This window comes from Podarcis melisellensis (genome assembly GCF_964234715.1).
Source record: "Podarcis melisellensis genome assembly, chromosome: 7".
Taxonomy (NCBI): domain Eukaryota; kingdom Metazoa; phylum Chordata; class Lepidosauria; order Squamata; family Lacertidae; genus Podarcis; species Podarcis melisellensis.
In genome coordinates, this window is record NC_138539.1 from 22,274,814 (window position 1) to 22,300,882 (window position 26,069).

The 26,069-nt window shown below is 41.6% G+C and overlaps 1 protein-coding gene and 1 long non-coding RNA gene across 5 annotated transcripts in view; both read left to right on the plus strand.

Moving 5' to 3' along the window:
* Positions 1–26,069, plus strand: part of LOC309374213 — an 87,846-nt gene that overhangs the window by 22,237 nt on the left and 39,540 nt on the right. The window lies entirely within an intron of this gene.
* Positions 138–25,645, plus strand: AZIN1 (antizyme inhibitor 1). 3 transcript variants are annotated; one of them, XM_081918886.1, is made up of 12 exons: positions 138–494; positions 7,952–8,089; positions 11,781–11,978; positions 13,049–13,222; positions 14,770–14,942; positions 17,351–17,485; positions 18,654–18,735; positions 19,242–19,316; positions 20,878–21,043; positions 21,938–22,053; positions 22,187–22,401; positions 23,670–25,645. In XM_081918886.1, the coding sequence occupies exons 3-12, from the start codon at positions 11,877–11,879 to the stop codon at positions 23,779–23,781; spliced, it is 1,350 nt and encodes a 449-aa protein (XP_081775012.1). In that variant the 5' UTR covers positions 138–494; positions 7,952–8,089; positions 11,781–11,876; the 3' UTR covers positions 23,782–25,645. The 3 variants fall into 3 exon arrangements, with proteins under 3 accessions (XP_081775012.1, XP_081775013.1, XP_081775014.1); XM_081918887.1 differs by lacking the exon at positions 138–494 and adding an exon at positions 1,004–1,152; XM_081918888.1 differs by lacking the exon at positions 138–494 and adding an exon at positions 4,355–4,504.

Sequence of the window (26,069 nt, forward strand, 5' to 3'; positions counted from 1 at the left end):
CCTTCGCTCCCCCGGCGAGGAGGGCGGCGAGCAGGCGCCTCCTTCCTCGCACGCTTGTGACGCGTGCCTCCGAGCCCCGCCTATAGCCCGGCTCCTCCTATAAAAGCTCCGCCGGCGCCCCTTCTTCCTCTTCTTTTGCCATTTCCTCCTGCCTGCCTGCCTGTCTGCCTCCTCGGCGATCTTGCTTGCCGCGCCGTCTCCCGTCTTGCGTGTGTTTTTTCTTTGCCCGCCCGCCTGCCTTCCTCCTCTCCTCCCGGGCTTCTGCCCCGCGCCTCCCTCGCGCCTCCTCGCATTTTTGTGCGCGCGCTCTCTTATTTTTTCTTAAGCCTCGGCGCAACTTTGCGCTCTTTCCTCTGGTCGCGCCGGCAGCCTATGGCCCTGGAAGGCGCCGCTGCCGCCTCCCGTATTTCTGCTGTAGGTTCCCACATCCCTCTTTAAAAATTCCGCCTAAAAAGAGAAGACGATTTACCAAATCTTTCGGGCCGTTGTCCCACGTGAGTACTTAACCTACTATATAGGATTATGATTATTTATTGGGGAAATGTGTATATTGAAAGGGGGACGCCACCCACCCCGTGCAGCGCTCTCCTCCCCCGCCTTGCGCGAGGGCCTTTCCAGATCCACCTTCAGCCCCAGCGGAGGCGGGTGATGGCCGAACCGGGCGCAGGTGCCTCGGCCTCGGCCAGATCCAGAGAGGCGGGGGGGGTGGACAGTCTCCTTCCTCCTCGGTCCTGGCTAGGCGGCGAGCGCCATAGATGGTGACTCCTCGGCACAAAGCTGCTCCGAAAGGAGGCGCGAGGAAAGAGCGATGTCGGTCGCGCTCTGCGCGCGCGCGCGCTGTCAGTAGGTCTGGATCCGTTGGGAGCCCAGGAAAGAGGATGCCTCCCCACCCCACCCCCATTATAGCGCGCTTCGGGGCTCTGGGGGGGGGGTTCCCATTACACCAAGCCCGGAGGCGACACTTATTCCCCCTCGAGGCGGGGAGAAGAGGAGGGAGAGAGCCGAGCTCCTGGCCGGAAGAGCCAGAAGGTTGCTCCCCCGAGCGGACGCCCCTCTCACGCCGGCGGCTCGCTCAGGATGGCGAGTGTGCGCTCTTCCCCGCTGCTTCTTCCCTCAGCGCTCAGGGCGGCCAAGGAGCCCCGACCCGAGCAGGTCAGCGGTGTGCGAGAGAGAGGAGGAGCGGGGCTGAGGAGCTCCTAACATGGCGGACGCTCGCGTGCGAGGGAGGGAGGCAGGCAGGGAGGGGGCTGCCGCCCGACGGGCTTCGGCGGCCCCGTTCCCCCGCGAGTCGGGCATTTGTGGCGGCGGCGGACGGGGCCGGGAACCGAGGCGCGGGGAGCCCAGAGGACAACATGGCAGAGGGGCTCCTCGGCGGCTGTTCTAACATGGCGGATTCCTGTGGAGGGGAGTGGGAGGCTGCCACCGCCTGTGTGAGTGAGTGAGTGTGTGTGTGTATGGCTGCCTCAGAACTGGGTCAGTTCATGGTGATAAGCTGCGGGAAGCAGCAGCAGCAGCCGTTTAACGCCCTGCCGTTGGAGATGGAGGGGGTGGAGGTAGGGGTGGGCTGCTGCTCTGGAGGCCGAAGGCTCCGCGGTGGCGAGAAGCAGCGCTTGACGTGTGCGAGAGGAGGAGGACGACTCCTTCTTATCCCCTCGTAGTGGCCATTGTCGCTGGCTGGTCACTTGTCACCTGCCGCCCTCTGGGTGGGTGGGCAATGGTGAGTTGCCTCAATCCCTAAAAGTGAAGCCTTCATGTGACTCTGGGAGATCTGGCTGGGGGCATTTAGGCCTCTCGACCATGAAATGAGTCATTGGAAGCTGGTGACATGGCAGAGGTCGTCCTCTCCCTCCCCCACCTTCTTTTTCATCTGTAGGTGTGCTGTGTGTGTATATAGAATTGTGACCAGCTTTCCGGGTTGTGTTATTGTCTGGCGCTAACCTAAGGGCTTTTCCTTCTCCTGCGCCTGGTGAGCAAGGAAGGCCACCCTCAATGCCCTCTCTTCGCATGGGTGGATGGTGTCAGCAAGGAGTGGCTGATGATTTTACCATGTCTGCCCTAACGTGTCTCTGAATGGGAACCAGCTGCTTTTGTCAAAGCCTGTAAGCAGTTGCCAAGGTGTATGAAGTGGTGCAGGCCACAGGAATGGAGGAACGTGACAGGTGTCACTTACCTAGGATGTAGAACATCTGCCATGGTTTGCCTCAAAATGATTTTGCACCCATTGTTTGTGGCTATACCATGTTTATTGTTGGTAACATAATTTGACACTAATACTACTGCTGCTTTCTTCAAAGAACAAGTAATTTATCTCCATCATGGCTGGATGAGAATTATTGGAGCTGCCCTTTTTCTTGGTGTTAAGACATATCTTAATGCTAGTATACCAAGGAATGGGATGAAGCAAGACCTCCTGTCCTGTTCAATTGTTGCAATTCTTCTGGGGCACATGTCTCTTAAATATTCCTACTGATCCGACAGACGCTTGCACAATATGTACAAGAACACACATTTTTGTTTTTAAATACTCAGGAATAAACACAAACCCCTAGGTCTGTACAGGCAATCAGCATTGCAAGTTTGTCCCTAAGCATGTGTGGAAGGATTTGAGAAAATCTGTCCTGATTTGAAGGTGGCAGGGTTGCAGCTTCTTGGTTCAAACTATTCTACTTGACATCATTGAGGGGAATGTGGTTTGTCTCTGACACACTTTGGCTTTTAGAAAGTTTGTAAAGAGTTGTACATATTTTTTCGTATGTCGGAGAAGTGACACAGGTGGAACTGTTTGGATATTTGACACCCATGCCCCCAGCAGAAGCTGGAATGGTTATTTAAATTTAGGAAAGACCACATTCTTGCTCATCTGTTGGGAAAGTTGCAGTTTTTCTAGCTCAACCAAATTTCGGGGGGGGGGGAGGAGAATGAGTATCCTATGAATGCTGCTGAGTTCTTTGAAGAGGATACAAATGTGACAAAACATCTCCTTTTTCTTTGTGGGGAAGACAGTGGGAAAAGCTCTTAGCTGTTGAATGGTACAGGATCATAACTTTGGCCATCTGTTAATATGGAATAACTGCTACCTCTTACTTGTCCAACAATGTTCATTTGCTTACATTTATGCCCCATCTTTCTTCTAAGGAGCTCAAGGTGGCATACATGGTTGTCCCTCCTCCCCATTTCATCATCATCAGGAACCCTTTGAGGATGGTTAGAATGAAAGACTGTCAGAGGTCACCCAGTAAGCTTAATGACTGAGTGAAGATTTGAACCCTGGTCTCCAGAGTTCCTCTAAGTTCTTTGAACTGGTAGTGGAAAAGTACCTTTTGTCATACCTTATCTCCCTGCTTCTTTCTGACCACAACAGCACAATTACTGGTTAACACAATTAATGCATTAGAACCAAGATTTAGGTGTTATGGGAACATAAACTTATCACAGTGTGTTTTTCCAACATGCATGGTACAGGTCCAGTGTGTTCGCATTACAGTATATCTCAACTGCGTAGTTTGGGATGCGGCAGAAGTACAGGGAAAGGCGTGGAGTCGGGCTTTGCACGCGGGGCAGGAAAGCAAGCCTTTTGAAATGCAGAGGATCCTGCACATATTTGGCGCCAGTATAAGGGACAGTTCAAAAGAGCGCAGGTCTCGCCAGACCAGCCTGCAGCCCCCTTTCGGAGGCAGCGCTGTCATTGGAGGCTCGAGCTAGCTGCTTCAGCGTCACCATCCGCTGTGACCAAGCTGACGCGATCGTCCTCGGGGCCCCTTCCTCCTCCCCTGCATGTGCGCTGGCGACCAGCTGCGAGCGCCCTCCTGCAGCCCTGCGGCGACGGCGTCTTCGCGGAGTTGCGCCGCGAAGCATGGCGTGCTGGCAGGGGGAGGAGGGTCTGTTCCAGTCTGGACTGGTCCTGTCTAGTTCTTCGCTTCCTGCCTGCCTGCCATGGTGTGAACAATGCTATTGCTGCTGCTGCCGCCGCTGCGGTTTGCGACACGGCATCCCCCGCCCCATGCGCTTCTTCGGAGTGCGAGCCCCTCCCCTCCCCTGTCTGCCCAGCTACAGCCTCGCCAGAGAGCTGCTGCTGCTGTCGTCCACATCAGGCGCATTGGTGTATCCCGCCCGCCCGCGGGGAAGCCCGTAGCCTCTGAGCTTTCCCTAGCAGCCTCCGGCAGACGTGGGAGGGAAGGCGGGCGGGAGCTACGGCGGCGGCTGGAATAAGCTGCAGGGCTTCTTGGCGCACAATGGAAGTTCGCTTTGGGTTGCTGATACTACCAAGGCAGTTCAGCCATGCGGGTGATCGGCTACTCGGCCTCCTTTTTGGTCGCCCCCGCTCCACGTGGGGGATGTTCTGCTTTATAGCTTGAAAACGCGAAGAGCTCATCTGTGGCGAAGGAACTGCTGCTTTGCACACGCCTTAAAATGAAAAAGGCAACACAACTGTACTTGAGAAAGCGGCTCCCAGACACGTGCCTTTATTGTGTGAACTTGTTTTTGAAGCTTGTTGATTTTATTGGTACGTCATTATAAATATGTTATGCTATTTTATGTAAACTGCTTACAGGTGTGTTGTTTTGATTAAGTTGTCTGTAAATTTTGTTAAATGGGTAGTTATGTGCATAAGCATGGAGAATAAAATAACTGGTGTTGGCATCAATAGATTTTAGAGTTTCAGGAACGAATATCCTTTAGGAGGGAAAGGACTAATTCACAGCCATGATAGCACTGAACTTTTGCGAAGTCCTGTGGACGCGGAGGAATATTTATTTTAGATTTTAGAAGAGCTAAGTGGATAGTGCTGAACAGGTGAAGCACCCACTTAGTAAGGAACGTCATCACCACATGAACTTGTGCTAGTCTCTTCACTCTGGTTAACTTGCTTCTTGGGGGTTATCTAATGAAAATCGCTTTGCAGAGAGAACAGGGCACAAATATGAGAAATGGATATATTGTGACATAAATATTCAATCAGTCTCCTATTTCCAAGTGTAATGTAGAAAGATTTTTTTAGGTATATGTGGTAAAAGCGAAACAAAGTTTTGTAGCACTTTAAAGAATTAATAAATGTATTATGGGATAATAAATTGTTGGACCACCTCATCAGATGCATAGGTTTGTTAGTCTGTTGCTGTTCTGTAGAATCTTAAAGACTAACATGGTTACTCACCTGAAGCAGTTAAAATGGTAGAAATGGAGGTGAGTGAGTTTCACAGTATGTTTAAAAGGTGTAAAGAATGCAAGGGAACATAAGGTGTGTTCCAATCTGATAAAGTATATACACCAATTAGAATAGGTGTATTCCACTTCCACCTCTGCCAGAGGGTATGGAGTGCACTAAACAATCAACTGTTCCAACTTGGACCATTTTGATCCTTGTTGGGCTTCTTGGAGACATTAGGTTGAAACCTTTTTAAAAGAGGTTTACAGGATGAATACATAGAATTTCTGCATAGTTTTGTGAAGTACTTGCTTTCATGTCTGGATGCCAAGCACAACTAATATAGTCCTGTCCTCATAAATGCCTGCTTCTTAGGAGTGCTGAGGAAATAAAAAATTGAACCAACACAGAATAATTTTTTTCTGCTCTGTGGAGCTAGGGTACCCAGTCTGCTGGATTACTCATTTTTTAATAGATGAGTCCTGCAAATGTATCAAGAATGGTGAGGGTACTTATGCCTTTCGAGGTCTGGATTAACTGGGGCACAGTGTGGTCCTTTTGGATAAAACATGAAGAATAACTGTGAAGAAAGGATAGGAATAGAAAGATGACTGCAAGGATTCAGACTGAACAGATGCACCAGACTGTCCCTCCACCAGATGCACATTCAAAGCAGATACATTTTTTTTCCTGTGGCTGCTCATTGTCCTGCAGCACAGCTGTTCTGGAGAACAGAAGAGAAGTAGAATTGTTTCACTTGTCTGCCGATTGCCTCAGAAGGCTATTGCCATCCTTGGACAATATTGTTGTTAAGTAAAGGACTACCACTAGGACATCTATCTGGGGACCTGAAAGACTTGAATTGTGGTTTTTAGTGGGCTATACAGCTGTTGGTACAGGGACTGGGTTCTTTATTTTCCCCACCGCTGGCTACTTGCGCCGACGTTGTGCTTGTCTCTGGACCTTATCCCTGATTAACTAGAACAAGATGTGCCCACAAACTAGCCTGTTGGTGGATTTAATGTGTAGCGTGAGGGTTTCCTTCAACTACTAGTTTTAGGCTTCCTTACTGCCTCTGCTCAAACTTTCATGTAGGTTTTGGGTGTTGACAGAGTATGGTAGCCCATTATGTCCCTGCTCTATAATCTTGCCCTTGAGGGATTCCTATTCCGAGCCATTGTGGGCAGGAGTTTGCTGCTGTTGATCTTTCAGTCTGCCACTTTTCTCCCTGGCTCTTGCCAGAAGATTCTCGCTTTTGGACCTGAAGTTGTGTCTATAGCCTTTGTAAGATTTTAATATTTGTTTGATCAAGGCGTGAATTAGAGTGTGGTGATAATGTCAAGGTTGTGGGTTTGATCCCTGTATGGGGCAGCTGCGTATTCCTGCATTGCAGGAGGTTGGACTAGATGATCCTCAGGGTGCCCTCCCTTGATACAGGGGTACCTTGGGTTACAAACTTAATTAGTTCTGGAGGTCCATTCTTAACCTGAAACCATTCTTAACCTGAGGCGTGCTTTTGCTAATAGGAGTGGCACACGATTTCCGTCCTCATCCTGGGGCAAAGTTCATAACCCGAAGTACCACTTTATAGACTTTGTACCAATGTCACTGTTCCTCTAAAATGTAGTCTAGATGCAGTTGTCAACATAGCATATGGTCTGCTGATGAAAGTGATCTGTTTACACAAAGTAATTTAATTGCTAAGGCGTAGTTTTTCTCTCAGCAAGTGTTCATAAAACATATGTACACAAAAAGCCATCTAATGTAGCATCTAATGTCCAACTTATGTCTCAAGAAAGGTGAGCTGTTATTTGTAACTTGCTTCCTTGAAAAATGTTTCCATCAACCAGAAGTTACAAAAATAGAGGTTCTGCTAATTTAATCTACATTCTATATGTTTTCTATAGGATGTACAGTATTTACCTTTCTGTCACATCATTTCCCTTGGAGAGAGAATATTACACTCAGCAGTTCTCCATTTTTAATAATTCAGTCGCCATTTTTAATCTAAACTTATTCCTTCTTGTTGAACTTGGATGATGTGCAAGTGTGTTCATCACTTATCTTAATTCTTTGTTTTCATTCTTCCCTTTTTCTCAGAGCTTAAGTAGTTTCCACAGTATAGAATTCTGGTTTACACAAAGTGCTGGTCAGATCTATTGTGCCACGTGAGCAGAACACATAAAACTTTCCCTATGATTACATACTGTAAGGGAAGTTTGACAGTGGCAACAGAGTTGGTCAGGACAGCTCTTCTGCTGATCCCCAAGGCTCCCTGAACTCAGTTTGACAACAAATGGTTGATAAGCTAAATATTTTAGTACTTAGTCAGCATGTTCATTTATGCTTCTGGCTTGTAGTTGCTATGAAACTGCTACTGCCTGGGAGCCTTCATACTGCAAGCTGAATGTTGTACAATTCTGGTGAAGTTTGAATTGGCCTTCTCAGTCTGTGTTCTAACCTGAATGTATGTTTATGAATGATCTAAACATACAGGCAGCAACCATTTTAGGCACGTCCCATATATGCATGACTGTGCCAAAGCTGGAAGTGACTCAAAAACATCATGGGACGGGATGGGATGGGATGGGGCAGGATGGGCTTATGTGGACCCCACCAACATGTGTAGGGGTCCAGAGTGTAACCTCTGCACAAATCCTGTACTGTATGCTAAACTTCCTCTTTTTTTCTTAAGCACAATTGCTGTATTGAGATGGGTGCATTTGAAGATTGGTTTTGTAAAGCTGGACTTGCAACATTACTGTTGAATATATAATGGATAGTCTCCTCTTCCCCCCCTTACAGGGCAAGCTCTCTGACCAGGTGTACAACTATCCAGAGGGATTAGGAGAAGTGCTTTATCGGGAACAGTTCGACTTCAACGCTGAGCCACCTTGGGAACCTAGCTGATGATAGTAGGGTTCCATCTCCTAACTTGTCCATGTGAGTCTTTTCCTTTATTTTTACAGCTGTGCCCTTGCAAATTCACTAAGTTTTCCCTCCTGGAATTTGGTTTATGAATTGTTCCAAATTATAGGGAAATGTGTGAAAGCCTGATCTTAATTCAAGAAAAGCTGTTGGCCTTAATCTGTGTTTGTATGAGTTTACATATCAAGACCTTAAGATGCCTTCCCTTAAATTAAAGGCATACTTTTTATAAATCCTCTGTGTTCATTTGTAACCTACCTCAGTATGCTAATTGGGAGATAATGGCTGTTTAGAATAAACTTTAATTGTCTTATTGATGTGTTACATGTAAATACCCATTGCTAAATCACTTCAGCACTTTACTTGTAGAGCACAGCCTCCAAGGCATGTCTTGTTAAGTACCTCTTACTTTCCATAAGTTAGTTTTTCAACTATAGGAGATTTTTGGATTCTGTCTTGGACAAATGATTTGTACTAGTTACAGTTTAAATTATAGAGGAGAGAAATGGACGGTAAGCACCCTACTATAGTTCTGTATCACCACAGCAGGAAATCTGGTTTTGCAGACTTGGTGCCTTATCAGACATCTTCTAATAATATATTCTGGTTATCATTTTTGTTGGAAGTAAAAATAATTTAGATTAAACACTACTGAAATAAAAAAAACATGACTAGTTGAAGCATGTCCCATTACATAATAGACAGCATTCTTGCAAAAGAATGTACCACATACTAACCTGCTGCTGCAGTTGTGTACTAATATAAGAGAAGCTGCTTCAAGCAGTAATTCTATTTTATTATGGAAAAAGACAGAACTCAAGCAAAACTTGGAGGATGTCACCTTAATTTTAAAAAGACTAATCTGTCAAATAGACTTGAAACAAAAGTTATGCTTGCAGGTTTTGTTTCGTTTAGCTAAATTGTTGGTGTTTTGAATCAGCCTATTTGACTAGCCTGGCTGGAAGCCTAGCTCTGACCTGACTTAGATATATTGAGATTGTAGGTTTCAAACTTGTATACTTCTTCTTGCATCATCATCCTCTTCCTTGCATGTTCATATTCCCTTTTTTTCCCCCTAGTTGAAGCAAATATAATTTGCTCTGATGTCTAAATCAGGCAAACTGTGGTTTACGCAAGCTGTAGTTTGGCTTCCAAATCAGAATGAGAAATTTCTGTTTGAACTTTGAGAGACCAACTATGGGTTGTACAAACATAGTGTACCTGATTTGGACATTACAGCATACTGTGCTTTGCTGAAACCTGGAAGGAAGAACTGAGTCTGAAAACTATTCTCAGCAGCCAAACTGTGACTTGCCTGTTACATTTGAAGACCTATATTAATTACTTATTGTTTGATACTCTGAAATGCTTTGATAATCTGCAGAGAAATAAAGAACAGAAGGTGTGATATTTCAAATCATGCTGAAATGCACCCACATGATCCTTATTAGTAGTTAAATCCTGGCAAATTTACTGTTTGTGCTGTCTCATCTGTAACTGCTGCAACTGGTTGGCTGAAGCAGTTGAAGCTTGGAAGCTGTTTCAACTGTTGTCACAAAGACTAGCAGCCTTGACAGGCTTTGCAACTACTGAACCATGTGGTACTTTGGGTTTCCCTGGGCTCAGCTGGCTGCAGGATAGACTGTGCTGGAAAAGGAGAGTTTGTGAATTACTCTGTTTATGAATGCAATTGTAATCTTGCCCTGCCTTCATAGAAGATTAATAACTTTCCTTATTTCAGTCACTGAGGATTTGGAATGTTTAATTCTTACGATACTTTGATTTGGCAGCCTTCCCTACCAGGGTTTATTAGAGTTGCATTGAAACGAGTGCTTAGAACAACCCAATACACCTCAAATTTACCTTAATTTCTTGGATGAAATAATTTACTCAAAAGAAACATGATTGACTATATTTCCGTGTTTGTGACAGCTTTTCCTCAGTTCTTTGTATTTTCCTTGATATAGGCAGGTCTGACATGCTGGGATCAAACTGTATGATCCTTGGAGTTATTGCACTTGCACAGCTGCTCCATAGGATCAGGACATTTGTTTCTTTAGTACATGTAGCCTCTTGTCAAAATTAAATTGATTGATTTTTAAATCTTCTAAAGTTGGGTAGATTCTCATATTTGTCTTGCCAATAAATTGTATTGCTGATAAATGTTTGCCTGATGAATTGATGCCCATCTTTAAAGCAACCTAAAAGTTTTTCATGCTGGCATTCCATGCTGTTTTCCTTAATGATTGTGTAGTGCCTAGGCACTCTAAGCTTTTATTTTGCAATAAGATTTGTTCTGCTGTGTACAAATATTTTAAATTAATCATAACTAGTGAATTAAATCTTAACCATGCAACTTCATAGAAATGCTCACCACAAATATACTTACATTTGGGGTGTGCCAAAACTTGGAAGAGCCTTGACACACCCAGATTGTTCGTGTGTGAGAGAGCTGACTAATAGGCACCTTGAAGTTGTGCTATAAAACGTTTTATTGAGGAAAAAGTCAATTAGACGTTAAATATAATGGACCCTACTAGGAACAGGGTATTAATTAAAATTGGTTTGTCTGGGTATAATTTTAAATTCTTATTAAAAGTGGTCTCCACCTTCAGCTGACAGCTGTAGGAGAAAACCTGCTTGAGCTCTTGCCTCCGGGACTAAAACCTACCTTACTCTTGTCAGCATAGCTCTCTGGGACAGGCAGTTCTTCAGAGAACCTGCCTGGTGTGCACATGTTTCCCCAACACCCTTTTGGAAGACAAGTGACACATAGGTGTAACCAAATGAGAGAACTGGAGTAGACTAATTGGAGGTTTGTTCTTTAGCCCCCAGACCAGAAAAGTCTGGAGAAATGTTTCTCTTACTTCCCATCCCCCATCCCTTCAACTTTGGAGCTTTAAGGGGTTTGTGTGCGTGCGCACATCAAACACTTTAAGAACTTCAAATAACTATTTTGCATGCTAAATAAACATACATTCATTGTTTAATTGAATTATTATTGGATGACATGTCAATATTACATTGGCACATTTATTTTGCATTCTAGCCTACTCTGTAATTAAATGATCCCCCCTCCCCACTAAATGGCTTTACTATTTTAAAAGTGGCTCTGACTTCTTAATGTTTGAGATTATTAAGGAGAAAAGTTAATGTAAAAGTAAAGGTTTGGCAAAATGTCTTTCTGTATGCCTACTGCTTCCCACAGATAATGAATACATTTTTTTAAATCACAAAAAGTTTTCTGCAGTGGAAAACTAGCACATGGGGTGCTAATTTGCTAGGGGCAGGGAACGTCTTTTCTGTAGAAGGCAGCATTCCCTCAGTGGTAATTGTTGACAGCAATGGGTGGGGATAGAGCCAAAAGTGGGTGGCGGGGGTTCATCCCTTTTCTGTCCCTACCTCTCTGTTTCTCCTGTTTGTTGCCCTCTCCCTGCCCCCTCAGTGTTTCCCCCCTTCTCCCTCTGGGCTCCTTGTATGAAAATAGTCGAAGGGCTGCAGGCTGCCCACCCAATTTATAATCCAATTTTGCTGAATACCTAGCTTTGTTGTTTTGCTTTCAAATTTAAATAAGCAGCATATTTACACTACTGATAGCCCCCTGATCTCTGTGAGAGAGAGCATGGGTGGGGAAGGAGAAATGAAAGCTTTCTAAAAGGCTATGCTGCGATTGTAATTTTTTTTTATTGTCTTCTCTGTCAAACAGTTTGTTGCATAGCTTAAGGACCCGGATCTAAGGTTTTGTGGCCCATCCCTTGTGTTTCTTGGTTTATGACTGTCGGCTTTGCGGAATACGGCTGAGATGAAAGGATTTCTTGAGGATGCAAACTACTCCATTGGCTTACTGGATGAAGGAGTAAATGTCGGAGATGTCATTGACAACTGCATTTATGAACATACTGTTGTAAGTGTTCCATTTTCAGTATTTTTATTTGTATTTTTATATTGCAAACAAAAAATAAATCTATGCAGTTGTACAGGACTTCATTTAAAAGCAAAAAACACAAGAGTAACATTAAAGCAAAATAAACAGAAGTAAAGAATGGGTCATCTGAAAAAAATAATCACAAAAAACAATCATTTTGATGAAGGCTTGGTTAAAATAGTGGTGTTAAGATGGTGCCTAAAACCTATGACATATGATACTAGCTTGATTTCATTAGATGAGCCCCATTACCACCATATGAAATGCACAATTGTCAGACTTGTCTGAGTGACAGATCACAAAGATCAGGCAGGGGTGTAGGCAATAAAGCAGCCTTTTAAGGACACCAGATTATGTCTGTCTTTATAGATTGATAGCAAGAATTTGTAGCTTGGTAACATACTGGCAGCCCAAGAGGCTCCCTTAACACAAGTATTACATTTAGAATTTTGCACCAGCCTCAAGGGTAGCTCAGCATAGAGTGCGTTACAGTAGTCTATCCTTGACGTTACCATTGCTTGAACCATCACAGTTAATTTATGCAGGAACCGTTGCAGCTGTTAAATGCACTCCTAGCCACTGAGGTTTATCTGTGCCTCAGATGACAAAGTTGGACTTAGGAGTACCTCCACTCTGCATAGCTGCTCCTTTAGGGCGAGTGCAGCTTCATCCAAAGCAGGAAACTGGCCTTTCTCCTAGACACTGAAATGGCACAGCCATAGAGCTTCAGTCCTGCCAGGATTCTAGGCTCCGTTTATTGGCCCTTATCCAGGCCACTGCTGCATCTCTAGACACTCGTTCAGAACTTGCACAGCTTTACCTGGCTTAGACATTGTACTGCCGATTTTCAGATTTAGAGGCATTTCAACCACAAATAAAGTTCCAAAACAAGGTTACATTTTCATGGTACGCCCAGGGAAAGTGGAAGCAAAATGTCTGGGACACTAATTAACAAAATGGAAAATGCTCCCTATGACTGCCAGCTACTTACTGTATATCTTTGTAGTAGCCTTTAACTGTAGTTTCACTGTTTCTCTTTTTCTTCCTAGACTGGAAACAACACTTTTTTTGTTGGTGATCTGGGAAAGTTGATTAAGCAACACATCCACTGGCAGAATGTGATGGCACCAGTAAAGCCATTTTACAATGTAAAATGTAACTCCACTGTCGGTGTACTTGAGATAATGGCAGCTCTTGGAACTGGGTTTGCATGTTCAAGCAAAGTAAGTATTTGACATCTTACCTAAACAACTCTTCTCCAACCTGGTGCCCTGCAAAGGTTTTAGACTACAGCTCCCCTCAGCCGGCACAACCATGCTGGTGGAAGCTGTAATCCAAAACATGGAGGGGACCACATTAGGGTAGGGTGCTGTGAACCCTAAACCTCTAGTAGAGGATATCTGTAAGAGCTTGTTCACTCCTTAAGAACAGTTTCGGAGTTCCGCTTCATGTGCCTCTGCCGCCAGAGCTTTGGAGGTTGGTGGCTAGAAATAGTCCTGGTGGTGATCCTGTTTATGGAGCACCCACCTCCTAGGCATGATGGAAGCTAGTTCATTCTGTGTGTGTTTATATTCTTAAAGTGGCTTACAACAGATTAGAGCAATAAAACAAACAATCCAGGAACATTCCGCTGGCTGGTTGCAAAGGTTAGAATGACCTTCCCCTCACTGCTGTGATTGTAGGCCAACTAGCATTTGGAGCAGAGTGTTCATTACAGAAGATAAGGGGTGAGCAAACTCCCTGCAGTTCATTCTCAGGCCGGTGGCTGGAGCCAGCTCATCTTCCCAGTTTTATGAAGACAATTGTATTCTTTGGTACATTCAGTGGCTGGGCCTGGCCTTTTTATTCTTAATGCTTGTGCTGTTGTCTGTTTCATTTGGTGTCTTATTTTATTCTAATGCTGTATTGGGTTTAATATTCTAAAGCTTTTGTAAACCACCCTGGATGTATTTAAGTTGGAATTTAAACATCTTAATATTTGGGGGGGGGGGGGAGATATGGAATGCATTCTTGACGGTATTATTGCTATGCAGAGGTGTGTGATACTGCAAGCATATTATATTATTTAGGACCATAGAAAGCTACCATATACTATGCCAGACTTTCTCCAGTTAGCCCATTGTCTGCTTTGACTGACAGTAGCTCTCCAAGATCTCTTTGTAACTTGAGATACCAGGGATTAAACTTAGGACCTTTGTGAAAAGCATGGGCTCCACCACTGAACTGTGGTTCATCTCCAGCCTATGAACCTTCCACATATTGAGATTTTTGTACCCAACTTTGATGCTCTCATAACTGGAGTAAATAAAAATAATCCAAATACTATTGTGATGTCTTAAGAACAACTAAGAATGACGTGTTTTATTAGTGTAACTTGCTTAGCTTGTTTGGACATTATGTGCATGTAGGGCAGCTCCAGAGCACCAAGCATTAGAAACTTTCAAAACTTTGTAAGCCTCCTCTCTCTCTCTCTCTCTCTCTCTCTCTCTCTCTCTCTCTCTCTCACACACACACACACACACACACACACACACACACAGCTGGCTTTGAGTTTCTAGAGGTAAACAACTTAAGGTAGAATTTTCTTAGCCTTTGGGATAGGGCAGCTTGCAAACTTTACGTAACTTCGGATAACAAGTCTTGCTTTAGGTATTACTCCCCCCCTTTAATACCACTATTGTGATTTTTAAAAATTCCAACCTTATATACTCTAAATCTTCTTCACAACCTTTATTTGCCTCTAACCTTGTTCAAATGTTTGTTTTTTCAGACTGAAATGGCATTGGTTCAAGACCTGGGCATTTCTCCTGAAAACATTATATTCACAAATCCTTGCAAGCAAGCTTCTCAGATAAAATATGCAGCGAAAATTGGAGTAAACATTTTGACATGTGACAGTGAACTCGAATTAAAGAAAATTGCTAGGAACCATCCAAATGCAAAGTAAGTATACAGAAATGTTTTCATTTTACTTACCATTGTGGGAAGTTGGGATTACAGTATACAATTTTAAAACATTATTGTGGCATCTTAGAAGACTAACAAGTTGTACTATGGCATAAGCTTTCATGAACCAGAGCCCACTGAATTAAATTTAATATATGCTTATAATGAATTATCTCTAAAGGGATAACCTTCTGAAATACTACTTGCAGAGAAGTCTCCTTTGGCTGTTCTAACATGCAACTCTTTAAAACTTGAGAGTGTATACCTTGATGACCCAAATGCTAGCTAGGTGTGTTTGACAACATAGTTTTAAGCTGTTGCTTTTGAAGATTCTACTAACTTACCCTGAAATTGCTTTATCAAGAGACCTTAAAACTTCTTTTGACTCGGAAGCACCTCCTGCCTGGGTTATGTGGGCTGGCGATATTAAAACATGAATATATCTATGTATTTACACACACCATTCTCTGCTTGGGACTCTGGCATCATGATGAAATGTATCACATGTTTGTTCAGATCACCATCTGTGAGAATTGTCTCAAGATCCCTTGAGCTGGTCCAGAATGTTTCGGGGGGGAAATCAAGTATAAATCTGGAACAGGCTGCTATATGCTGCGTGCCAGAACTGTGGTGCTGCACCAGAAGTGCACATCAAGTTTTCTTCTAGTTTACTTGGGGTAGCATCAGCATGAAGGAGGAACAAATGTATGGCGGTGGATTATCTAAAACAGATAAGGCAGTTAGTGGGTAAGTACATGCCCCTTTGAAATAATAGAATATGAAGGCTGCATGTCAATCTCTAGATTGTATCAGTAATTTAATATTCTTGCAGACTTCCTGGGCCTTGAGAGAAGAGTTCATCCAGTAAATGTGTCATGCAATTGGGCACCTCCTTCCTCATTGTCAATCTTTGTGTAAAAAAGTTGCTGGAGTTTATTCTTTTAATAGGGCAGTGATTGCCATGTGTTCAAGAAATATTATATATATGTTATATGCTCCTACACTACTAATCCATATTATGATCCAAACTTTTATCATCAGGTATATTGATCCTTAAGAAAAAGGATAATATATAGTGCTTCAGTTGCATATTTTTAAGGGCATATCTGCATGAGTGCTGTGGACCTTATTTTGGGGCAATATAATACACACTTGGAAAATATAAAGATGTTAGCTTCCCACTCGTTCCAATACCCAGCACTGGCCATGCAGTCACTTCTGTTAACTGAATCAGCAGAGGACTAACACAGTCATTTGTGGAGTATGACATTTGCAAGGCTATTAATGCATCCAGCTCCCAAAGTAAGGTTTGGTAGATTTGGCCCTAAGGATGTTACACAGACATTTAGAGTGAAATTAATGGCTGTATCTCTTTGGATTAATATTAGCAGCTAATTGATGCTCAGGTTTGCAAGAAATGACCCATCTTTCTAGAAACGAAGAACTCATTATGCTCTCAGTCATCGAGTTAAGTTCCAGTTTCTTGTAAGGGTGTAAGTCCTGTTACTTTCAAATGAAATGCTGCCCACCAGCCTGTTCTGGCTACTACTACAGAAGGAAGCAAGCAGTGAAGCTAATAAAACTGGAATTAATACTTCAAAAAAGTACCCAGCGGGAGGGAAAATCTGGGATGCCTTCTATTTCAAATCAGCCATATCTTATCAAGCAAACAGTATTCAAAACCCAGTCATAGATGTGGCTTGCATGTAAAGGTAAGCTGAACCATTAGCTTGCTGTGGCTGCATGGGCCCCTGTAGAGACAGTTGCAGCTGCTTTGCTGTTTTGCTCCTGCTATGAAGCTAAGCTATGGTTTGGCTTAGTATGTTGTCTAAATAGTGGTTCATGATTTGTCTCGTCCCAGACAAACCACAAGCTGTAACCAAGGATTGTTCTTGGTTTACAGCTCGTCTCTTCCAGCCAAACCATGAGCCTGAGTGTGGATGGCATACTGACCAAACCACATCTTAGCTTGCAGCAGTGCAGTAAGACTGGAGAAGGAGCAGCTGTAACTGTCTCTCCAGGGGCTATGGTTTGACTTAGTGTTACATGTGAACTGAACCATATTCAGCACATTTTGCAAGAAGTTACCACTGAGCAGCTTTATGAAAGCCATGATTACATCCAAGGTAATGTATTTTTATTACAGCAGTCAACAGGTTTTCTGCTACAGCAGTTATTAGCTGCTGCATTTCCAAACCACTTATCCTTTTTGACTCCATATTTAGGCCCTAATTGCTAGTTTTCTCTCTGTACAGGATTATTTTTATTAGGTTCCCTTGACTCGTCCATCGGTGGAACTGGAGTATTGGCAACATAATCAACATACTTCTGACAGTCTTCAGGCTTCACATGTGCTGATGCTGCTGTAAACCAACTGTGCCCCAATCATCTTCCCCTTCTCTTAGGCTCTTGCTTCATATTGCCACAGAAGACATTAATGGAGAGGAAGAGATGAACATGAAGTTTGGCACCACCCTGAAGAACTGTCGGCACCTCATGGAATGTGCTAAGGAGCTGAATGTCCAAATAGTTGGTGTTAAGTAAGTAATCATGTTCTTTCTCCCTCATCTTCCCTTCACATTGCTGCTCTTTTCAATGTGAAAGAGGAAAGCAGTGGACTTAAATGGTATAGTCAGTCACTAATGTTGAAATGTTCATGTTAGGAAGGTATCCTGAATGTCTATAAAAGTAGCCACAGTGTTTCATAACTATGCTTCCAATTATATCTCATACATATTATTAAAATGCTATATAATACAGTGTCTTGTTTCTGTGCACCCAAATATTTGGGAAGAGAATATAGGAAGTATTAATACCAGAGAGAGAAAGAAACTGAACTCTTCAGGGATATTAGTTCCCAGGCCTCTAGAAAATTATTCTTAAAAGTTTGTCCTATATATGGTGTACAGTACATGCATTTCCTGTGTGATAAAATTGACCTTTTCAGTTTAAGGCTGTAAATTAGTTCCTAAAGGGGGCCACCTAATTTGAATACATATGGCAGATGAAAGTCATTTAACATGTAAGGCTTGATAGGACAAGCCCATTTCAAACAAAAGGTAAATGTTTAGAAATACATGTATGAAAGGCAACAGCAATATTCAGAGCAAAGCAATTCGCTACAGCTTTCCCATAGTCTCAACTATATAACGCCACGTCCCTAGTAGCAAATATTAGACACCCATAGCATCTAATTCCAAGAAGATGATTATACTGAAAACAGGTCTCCTGCCTCAAGTGTAAATATATCTCCGGGTATAGGGTGCTATATAAATTCAATAAATACTAATAAATAAATAATAATTTTGGGCAAAAAACTATAACTAGTGAGGATTGGGAGTAGAACTTCAATGCTGAATGATATTTCAGTAATGTAGAGAGATCTCTTTTGCTAATACTGTACTGTACTCCATCTTCTTGTTTACCCTTTGTATAAGTCCCATATTTATTAGCAAGAAATCCTGTTGCTTTCAGCGGAAGCTTCTTCTAAGTATGTTTAGCATGGAACACAGACAGATTTGATTGGCTGGGTAATGGTCATCATGTTTATGGTCTAGGCTTCAATAAGTGCAGAGAGCCATTGAGAGAATGAGAGAATTGTGAAGCTAATTTATTGCAAACTTTGTGAGTTTGTCAAGCCAGAGTAAATCGCATAGAATCTGCAGAGTTTTTTAAGTTAAAGTTAGTCTTTGTTTTTGTTTGTTTCAGATTTCATGTGTCAAGCTCTTGCAAGGAAACTCAAGTATACAAACATGCTATTTCTGATGCTCGCTGTGTGTTTGATATGGCTGTAAGTGAATTATTGGACTTGCATACACTTAGTTCACATGTTGAATATGTTCAGTACAGTGAACCCTTGGTTCTCAAACGGCTTAGATGACATACAGATCAACTCCCGAACACCTGGAAGTGTTCAGGTTTTCGAACATTTTTCAGAAGCTGAGCGTCCGACGCAGCTTCCACTTGAGTGCAGGAAGCTCCTGCAGCCAATCAGAAACCGAGCCTTGGTTTTCGAACATTTTCGGAAGTCAAACAGCTTCCGGAACAGATTCCGTTCGAGAACCAAGGTACAACTTTACTTAATTCCATCACACAATTGTAGATAGTTTGCTATTTATTTTTGACATAATATATGAAAATTTGTTGAGTTGCCATTTACTGTATAATCGTTTAAAAGGTAACAAATAAAGCACCTTGTCTTGTTAAAAGAGCTCAATGTTTTAAGAGTCTATATTACAAAACAAAAAGGGCACCTAATACCTTGTAGATAGTAAACTTTCTGCATTTTTATTTTAGGAAGAATTTGGCTTTACCATGAACCTGTTGAACATTGGTGGTGGTTTCACAGATTACGAAGCTGACCTGGAGGAGGTACGGATTTTTATTTAGCTTTTTCCTATAAAACTGGCTTATTTAGTTATTCAGTTAGTTGAGATTTGCATTTGCAGTGGATATACGTATGAAATAGCTAATGAATACAGAGATGGAGGGTGGATTTATAGTCTTCAGTTCCAGTTCAATCATTGAAACTTGAGTTCACAATAGATTTGGATACAGAGCAGCCTTCCTTAACCTGGTGCCCTTCAGATAATTTTGCACTACAAGTTGCATCAGTCACAGCCAGCACATTTGGAGAGCACCAGGTTGAGGAAGGCTGACTTAGAAAATAAGAGTGGCAGACTGGTTTGATCCTGGCTTGTTTAACCAAACCAAAGTATAAAATAATCAGCGTTCCTCTGAGTTCAGACATAACAGAGAGCACTGATTAGTTTTAAAACAAAAGTTTCTGAACTTGTTGCTACACCAAAATTGGAAATGGGAGCACAGTAACCTGAGGCTTGTTTGCACAATAGTAAAACACATTTTCTTGTTGCATCCAAAAAGGACTTTGCAAGTTTTAATATTACAGAGCTTCTGACGCTTTTTAAAATGAATATTTTTTGGAAGAACTTGTGCAGTGATAAGAAGTTACAGCATGCAGGCCAGGATCCAAGGAACTGTTGATGAAAGATCAGATGCAACTTGTGTATTTGATTTCTTCAAGTGATATTTTGCACAGTTTAGCTAACTCTGCTTATAGCTTCATAACTTTCTCAGTGCTTCTGTATCCATATGTGCTATGCATCTTAGAAGGTGGCCTGGTTTTCCTAATGAGGAAAACAACCACTCCAAACTTGGAAAGCAGATTTCCATATGTGGAAGCAGATCTTTGGGTCCCAGTCACATTTTATTATAGTGGCATGTGCATCTGTATGACCTGTTTTTGCTACAGTGCTTTCTAAAAGATATTGTGCTATATGAGTATTGCTGCAAGTGTATTTTGGTCTAGTTGCACAAATGAGAAAGCAATGTGTGTGAATTGGTTCTCCAGTTTGTGCAACCCACATGCTGGGAGTTACTTGACTGACCTAAAATGTTTTTTGGATACAGGTTCACACTGAGAGGGAGGAGAGGAGGAACACACCACAGTTGTGCTAATTTAAAACTGCAAGAGTCTAAATATCACAACAAAATCAACCATTATTTTCAAATTACCCAAGATTTTAGATGGCTGCTTTTGAATAGACCTAGATTATTTGAAAACAAGATCATATTTCGTAGGATTGAACATTGGGGAAAACAGCCTGATAGGAGCAGTTGTAGTCCTCTATCGGTAATGTGCTAAAATTTATACAATTCACTTGATTTTAATAGATCAGCAATAATACATCATGTATCCTTTTTATTCTGAGGTAAAATTCAGACGAACTATGCAACTTGATTGGTTCAGATTTTCCCCCTCCCCAAGTTGTGATAGTGAGTGGCACCGTTTCTCCCCTTAGCTTTCAACTTGACAAACGTTTCTCTAGGAACAGACCTAAAATTTGAACTAAAATTGTTAATTATAAATTAATACAGGCTTTAAAATAGACATTCCCCTTCTATCTTCAAGGTTAATCATATTGTCAGTCCATTACTTGATACCTACTTTCCTGAAGAATCTGGTGTGAACGTGATTGCGGAGCCTGGATGCTATTATGTTTCTTCTGCATTTACTCTAGCGGTTAATATCATTGCCAAGAAAGCTGTTCAAGATGACAAACCTCTTCTCTCTAAAGGTGAGCAAAACCTGTTCCACACTTAAATCAGCATAAGGATTGAAGAAACAACAGCAGTGCTTTGGATCCTAGCCGAAAATTAAGCCTCTAATTTAATAGCTTATATTCTCTTTTATGTTGCTGAGAAGCTTCATTTCTTAGTGGTATTTATATATGGCCTTTAAGGGAAACCACACAAAGCAGTTTGTTAATGCTTATTGTTCCAATATTTTAAAACAATCAAAGAAAGCAGTAAAAATAAGCTATTAAATTAAATTTCTCTCCTTGAAACAAGATGGTCTTTGGTCAGTCCTGGTGGCAGCTGGGAGAATGGGGGTTTACCTTATCTTGAACACTGGAACAACTAGGCTGTTGTTTTCTCTTTTTCATCTCCTGAGGTATTGTGTCTCTTCCAGTATTTGAGCTGGTTTCAATTTAAAAGACAGTTGGCTTTTTTGAATCAGTAAGGGCTCAGCCCTCAGGAGGAAAAAATATTTACTATTTGTAAACTAGAACATATTTTCAGTTTCCATAGAAACATACTGTTTCAGGCTGAGAGTTTTGCCTGGAGGGTTACATTTCAATTTTTGTTAAGCTTTAAGACTTCAGGCTTTGACTTGCATAGTACTGCTAATTTGTATGGCAGACCGAGGGCATACCTCTGCAGTATGTCTGTGTTCAGACTGAATTAAGTGAAGAATCGTATCTTATTTAATGTGCAATCTTAAGAATGTTCCAGGTCATGATTCATATTTGTCTCAGGATACATCTTATATCTGATATTCCTTCATCATGTTTCTTGTCCATGTGCATGTTCCATATGCTCCTGAAAAACTTAGGCAACTGTTTAAGAAAGGGCTGTAAATGGAAACATATTGTGAAACTGTTATTAAAATGTAACATCTTTTGTTACAGTGGAACAAATAAGGAGTGATGAACCAGTCTTCATGTACTACATGAATGATGGTGTTTATGGTTCTTTTGCACGCAAATTATCTGAGAATTTGACTACTATTCCAGAGGTTCACAAGGTAAGAGCACCTTTATGTACTATAAGCTGCTATACTCAACAAGAATTGCCAAATGAAATTATCATTGCTTTTGTATGTGTAGAATCATACATGTATAAATTTAAATCTAACTGTCAGAACTGTTTTCATGCAGAAATACAAGGAAGATGAGCCTCTATTTGCAAGCAGCCTTTGGGGTCCATCCTGTGATGAGCTTGATCAAATTGTGGAAAACTGTCTTCTCCCTGAGCTGAATATTGGAGACTGGCTGCTCTTTGACAATATGGGTTCTGGTGCTTTGGGTGAACAATCTGCTTTTAATGATTTCCAAAAGCCACCAGTTTACTACATAATGTCAATCAGTAACTGGTAAGTTTATATTGTGTTGTACTTTATGATTCAATCTAACTTTGACAAAACACTATGCTCAATATTTTATGAAGGAAGGTGAGCTATTTCTAAGAGCATAGACATCTCAGCAATGTGTGTACACCTTTTGAGAAACCCAAACTTCCTTTGAAAATTGTTGCAGCCCATCCCCCCAGATGCTTTTCCTTTTTCACCTGGCAACACATGCTCACTTTTAAATGAGTCATGACAATAGCTAGAGTGCTAGATTTGGACATGGGGAGACCCATGTTCCTATACAATGCAAAGTTTGTGTTCAACTGATCTCACTAGATACAAAGGCAATAAAGCATAATTTTATCTAGATAGAGCATGTGTGTTAGCTCTTGCTTTGTAGAGGCTGCCCAACTAGCTTTGCAGATCCGTTTTTTTTTTTTTTTAAATTACATGTCCATTCATACCCATGCTAAGGTCACATGTAGTTTAGGTGCTAAAAAGAAAGTATTTCAGTGCAACCGCAACAGTGGTACAGTTCTCTCCTTGGGGTAGACCCTTAAAGTATATGCTGGGCCAGCCCAAGCCTTGCTACATGAAGCCTGGCTGCCTCTAACCAATCACTATACAGTACTGCACTTGCATGCACTGCTATCCTGGTCTATAGGTAACACACCAGTGTGGGCAAACTGTAGCCTTGCAGATGTTAGATTCCAACATAAAGTGGTCAAGGATGATGGAAGTTAGACTACCAGCTTCTGGAGGGCTACAGGTTTCCCTTTCTACTTGTTTTGTCCATCTTGCTAATTTTCCAGGACATAATTTGGCATTAAGTGAATAGAAAGTCAGCTTGTGGAAGAAGGAACAGGTTGATGTGGATATCTAAGTTCATTTAATCAGTCTTGCAGATTGATGGGATTTTATATATGCAGGCAGCGGCCATTTCATATAGGGGTTTTGTCAGCAGAGCACACACAAGCACACCCAGTTATGCCCTCTTCCAGGTCAAAAATGACCCACACATTGGCGATCGTGCCTAAATGGGTTACCATCTATACAACTGCATTGCTCGTAAGATGAAGTATAATGATCAAAAGTGCACGAAAAGTACCATCTATACTTTTAACATAACGGCTGGGAAAAGCTAAAATTAGGCAATTTAATTTGCTAAACTTGCAGTGTTTAGAACAGTATGCAAAATAGGAAAGGGCGGTGCTACAGTGCTTGGAAAAACCCCCAAATGAAATCTTTCTTCCCCTATTTTGCCTGAATATTGTGTGTGCTTTCCATTCCAGGTGTGAGATGCAAGATGCTGGGTTCACCTCTGACACACTGATGAAGAACTACTTCTTTGTGCCTTCTTGCATTCAGCTGAGTCCTGAAGACCGCTTTTCTATTGCAGCTTAAAACAGGCACTAATGCTTCAATTAGCCTTGCAGTTGCATGTCTGTAGTCTTGTCTGGTCACAACATTCCAGTTTGGAATTAAAATGGAACAATCTTGAATGAATTATTGAAACTTGAAATCATTTGGGACCAGGCAAAACCAGCTACAACTACAATTCACTGGGGGAGTAAAGGTTAAAAAACAACAACATTTAAACTTGTCAGATCACTCAATCCCTCAGCATTTAAACGAAATATGCAACAAAATGGATGACTTAGTTGAGATGGAAACCCATCACTTGGGTTCTCTGTTAAACAGTTTACATACAAGTACAGTTTTTATACTAAGGATTTCTGTTAGTCTTGTAAAGTTGTCTTTCCCTCTGATATCTGAAATGTCAGTGGGAAACAAGTGTGACTTCATTAGCTATGTTTAGTGTATTTAGAACGTGTAAATTTGTGCTTTGAACTGTAGTTTAATAAATGTAAAATTGCATCATAGTATTTGTTGTATTCACCTTTGCAGTACCCACCCTTGTACGATTGCAATAAAATTTTGTGTAGACTTTACTGTTCTCCCCACCTACCCCCTCCCTGCTAATACAGGGAAGAGATCTAAGCAACACCGATAGTACAAAAAGGTGTAAGGTTATTATTCAAAGACTGTTTAAATTGACAAAATTTTAAATCATGATTAAAAACTAAGCTGAAGTGCAGTCTGCTGTTTTCCTCAAGCATCTAATTTGAGCTAACTCCAAAACATGCAAGCAGACAGGTGCTGCAAATCAATTCACAGGAAGTAAAATGCATATAATAAACAGAAAGCTAACTTATTGCTTTCTTTTGTCTAAAAAGCAAGACTTACTTTGCACACTGTTGAAACTAAGACCTATTAATCTTGGAGGGGCTTACTTTCCACAGAAACAAACATAGGATTAGGATTTAAAAGTCTCAGTATTCCAACAAAGTTCTGATTAGCATTTTGACAGGATGTCTACATCCATCTCTAGGAACCAGATCCCTGATGTTCTAGATACACTGTAGCAGCTAGACTTAGCAAGCAAAATATAGAAGCTTTTACTCACCGTTGCTTAGATTCCTCCTTCCCCTTGATTTCTCACTTTAATTTATTTTGCTAACCTAGTAGCCTTGGATGTGAATTTTGAAATGCACCAAGCCAGAGTTAATTTGAAAATGGAGATTAGTATACTTAAATAACTTGGTAATGTAAAATGGGCTGCCAGATGCACATGCATTTTATACTAATGCCAGTTGGCAGGAAGCTTTCTCTTCTCTCTGTCCCCTTTCCAGTTCACTGGAGCTAAAACTGCATACTTGCTAGATGAAGGGGTTTGGGAAAATTCCCTTCAGCCTGATCCTTTTAAAATAACAGGTACTATATGCTTTTAACCATATGAGATGCTTTTAATCTGCATGAATGCTTCCTGCAGCTAAATCTTAATAACCCTGACAGTGGAATATGGTTGTGAACATTAAAGCACAAAATGAAAAAAGCAAAATCAGTTTTCCAATTAAGAAAATAACATCACTTTACAGAGTTTTGATCCAGTATCTGTCAGGGTTCTATTAGGAAATTTAAAAAGCAGGGGCAGTTGTCATATCCATCATCAAGCCTCTCTAAAGATACCAAGGATTCTGCTCTTAAGTTTATAGAACTGTTGTGAGTTAACCAACTCTGTTGTAAATGGTACAGTCACCTTCGAAATGTCTGTATTGTATTTGACAGTTTGCCATAAAAGCTGGTTTGAACTTGGTATGTATTTGAATTTATATGCTAAAACCTATCTCTTCTGTTTACAATATTGTAATATCAGTTTTTGAATAATTCAAATATAAAACTGAATGATTTCTATATAGCAAATTAACTAATGGGACTTTGTCTTGTGTATAGTATAGCTAGTTGCTGAGAGAGACTGTTAATTTGAATGATTACACATGAAGACCTATAGCCCTGCCCAATAGAAACTGCTAAGGATGGAAGCTATGTTTAGATGCACCAAACTGCTGACATTTTAAATGAGATTCCAGTTGGCAAGATTAATGGAAAGGAGGACAAAGGGACTGTTCCATCTATTGCATGGGTTTTATTCTCAGGTGCAGTGTTCATTGGACATGTAATGTAACTCCATACCTGTCACATATTTTAATATTTGCACAGTAGCTTCTTGTCACATGAGGGACAGAAAACAACACTTCCCCTTTGGTAAAACAGGCCCAGTTCAGGTTCCAATTTGGCCCTCAAGTCCATTCCCCACAAATCACCTGCCTAGTCTGTTACCCAAGGTACTA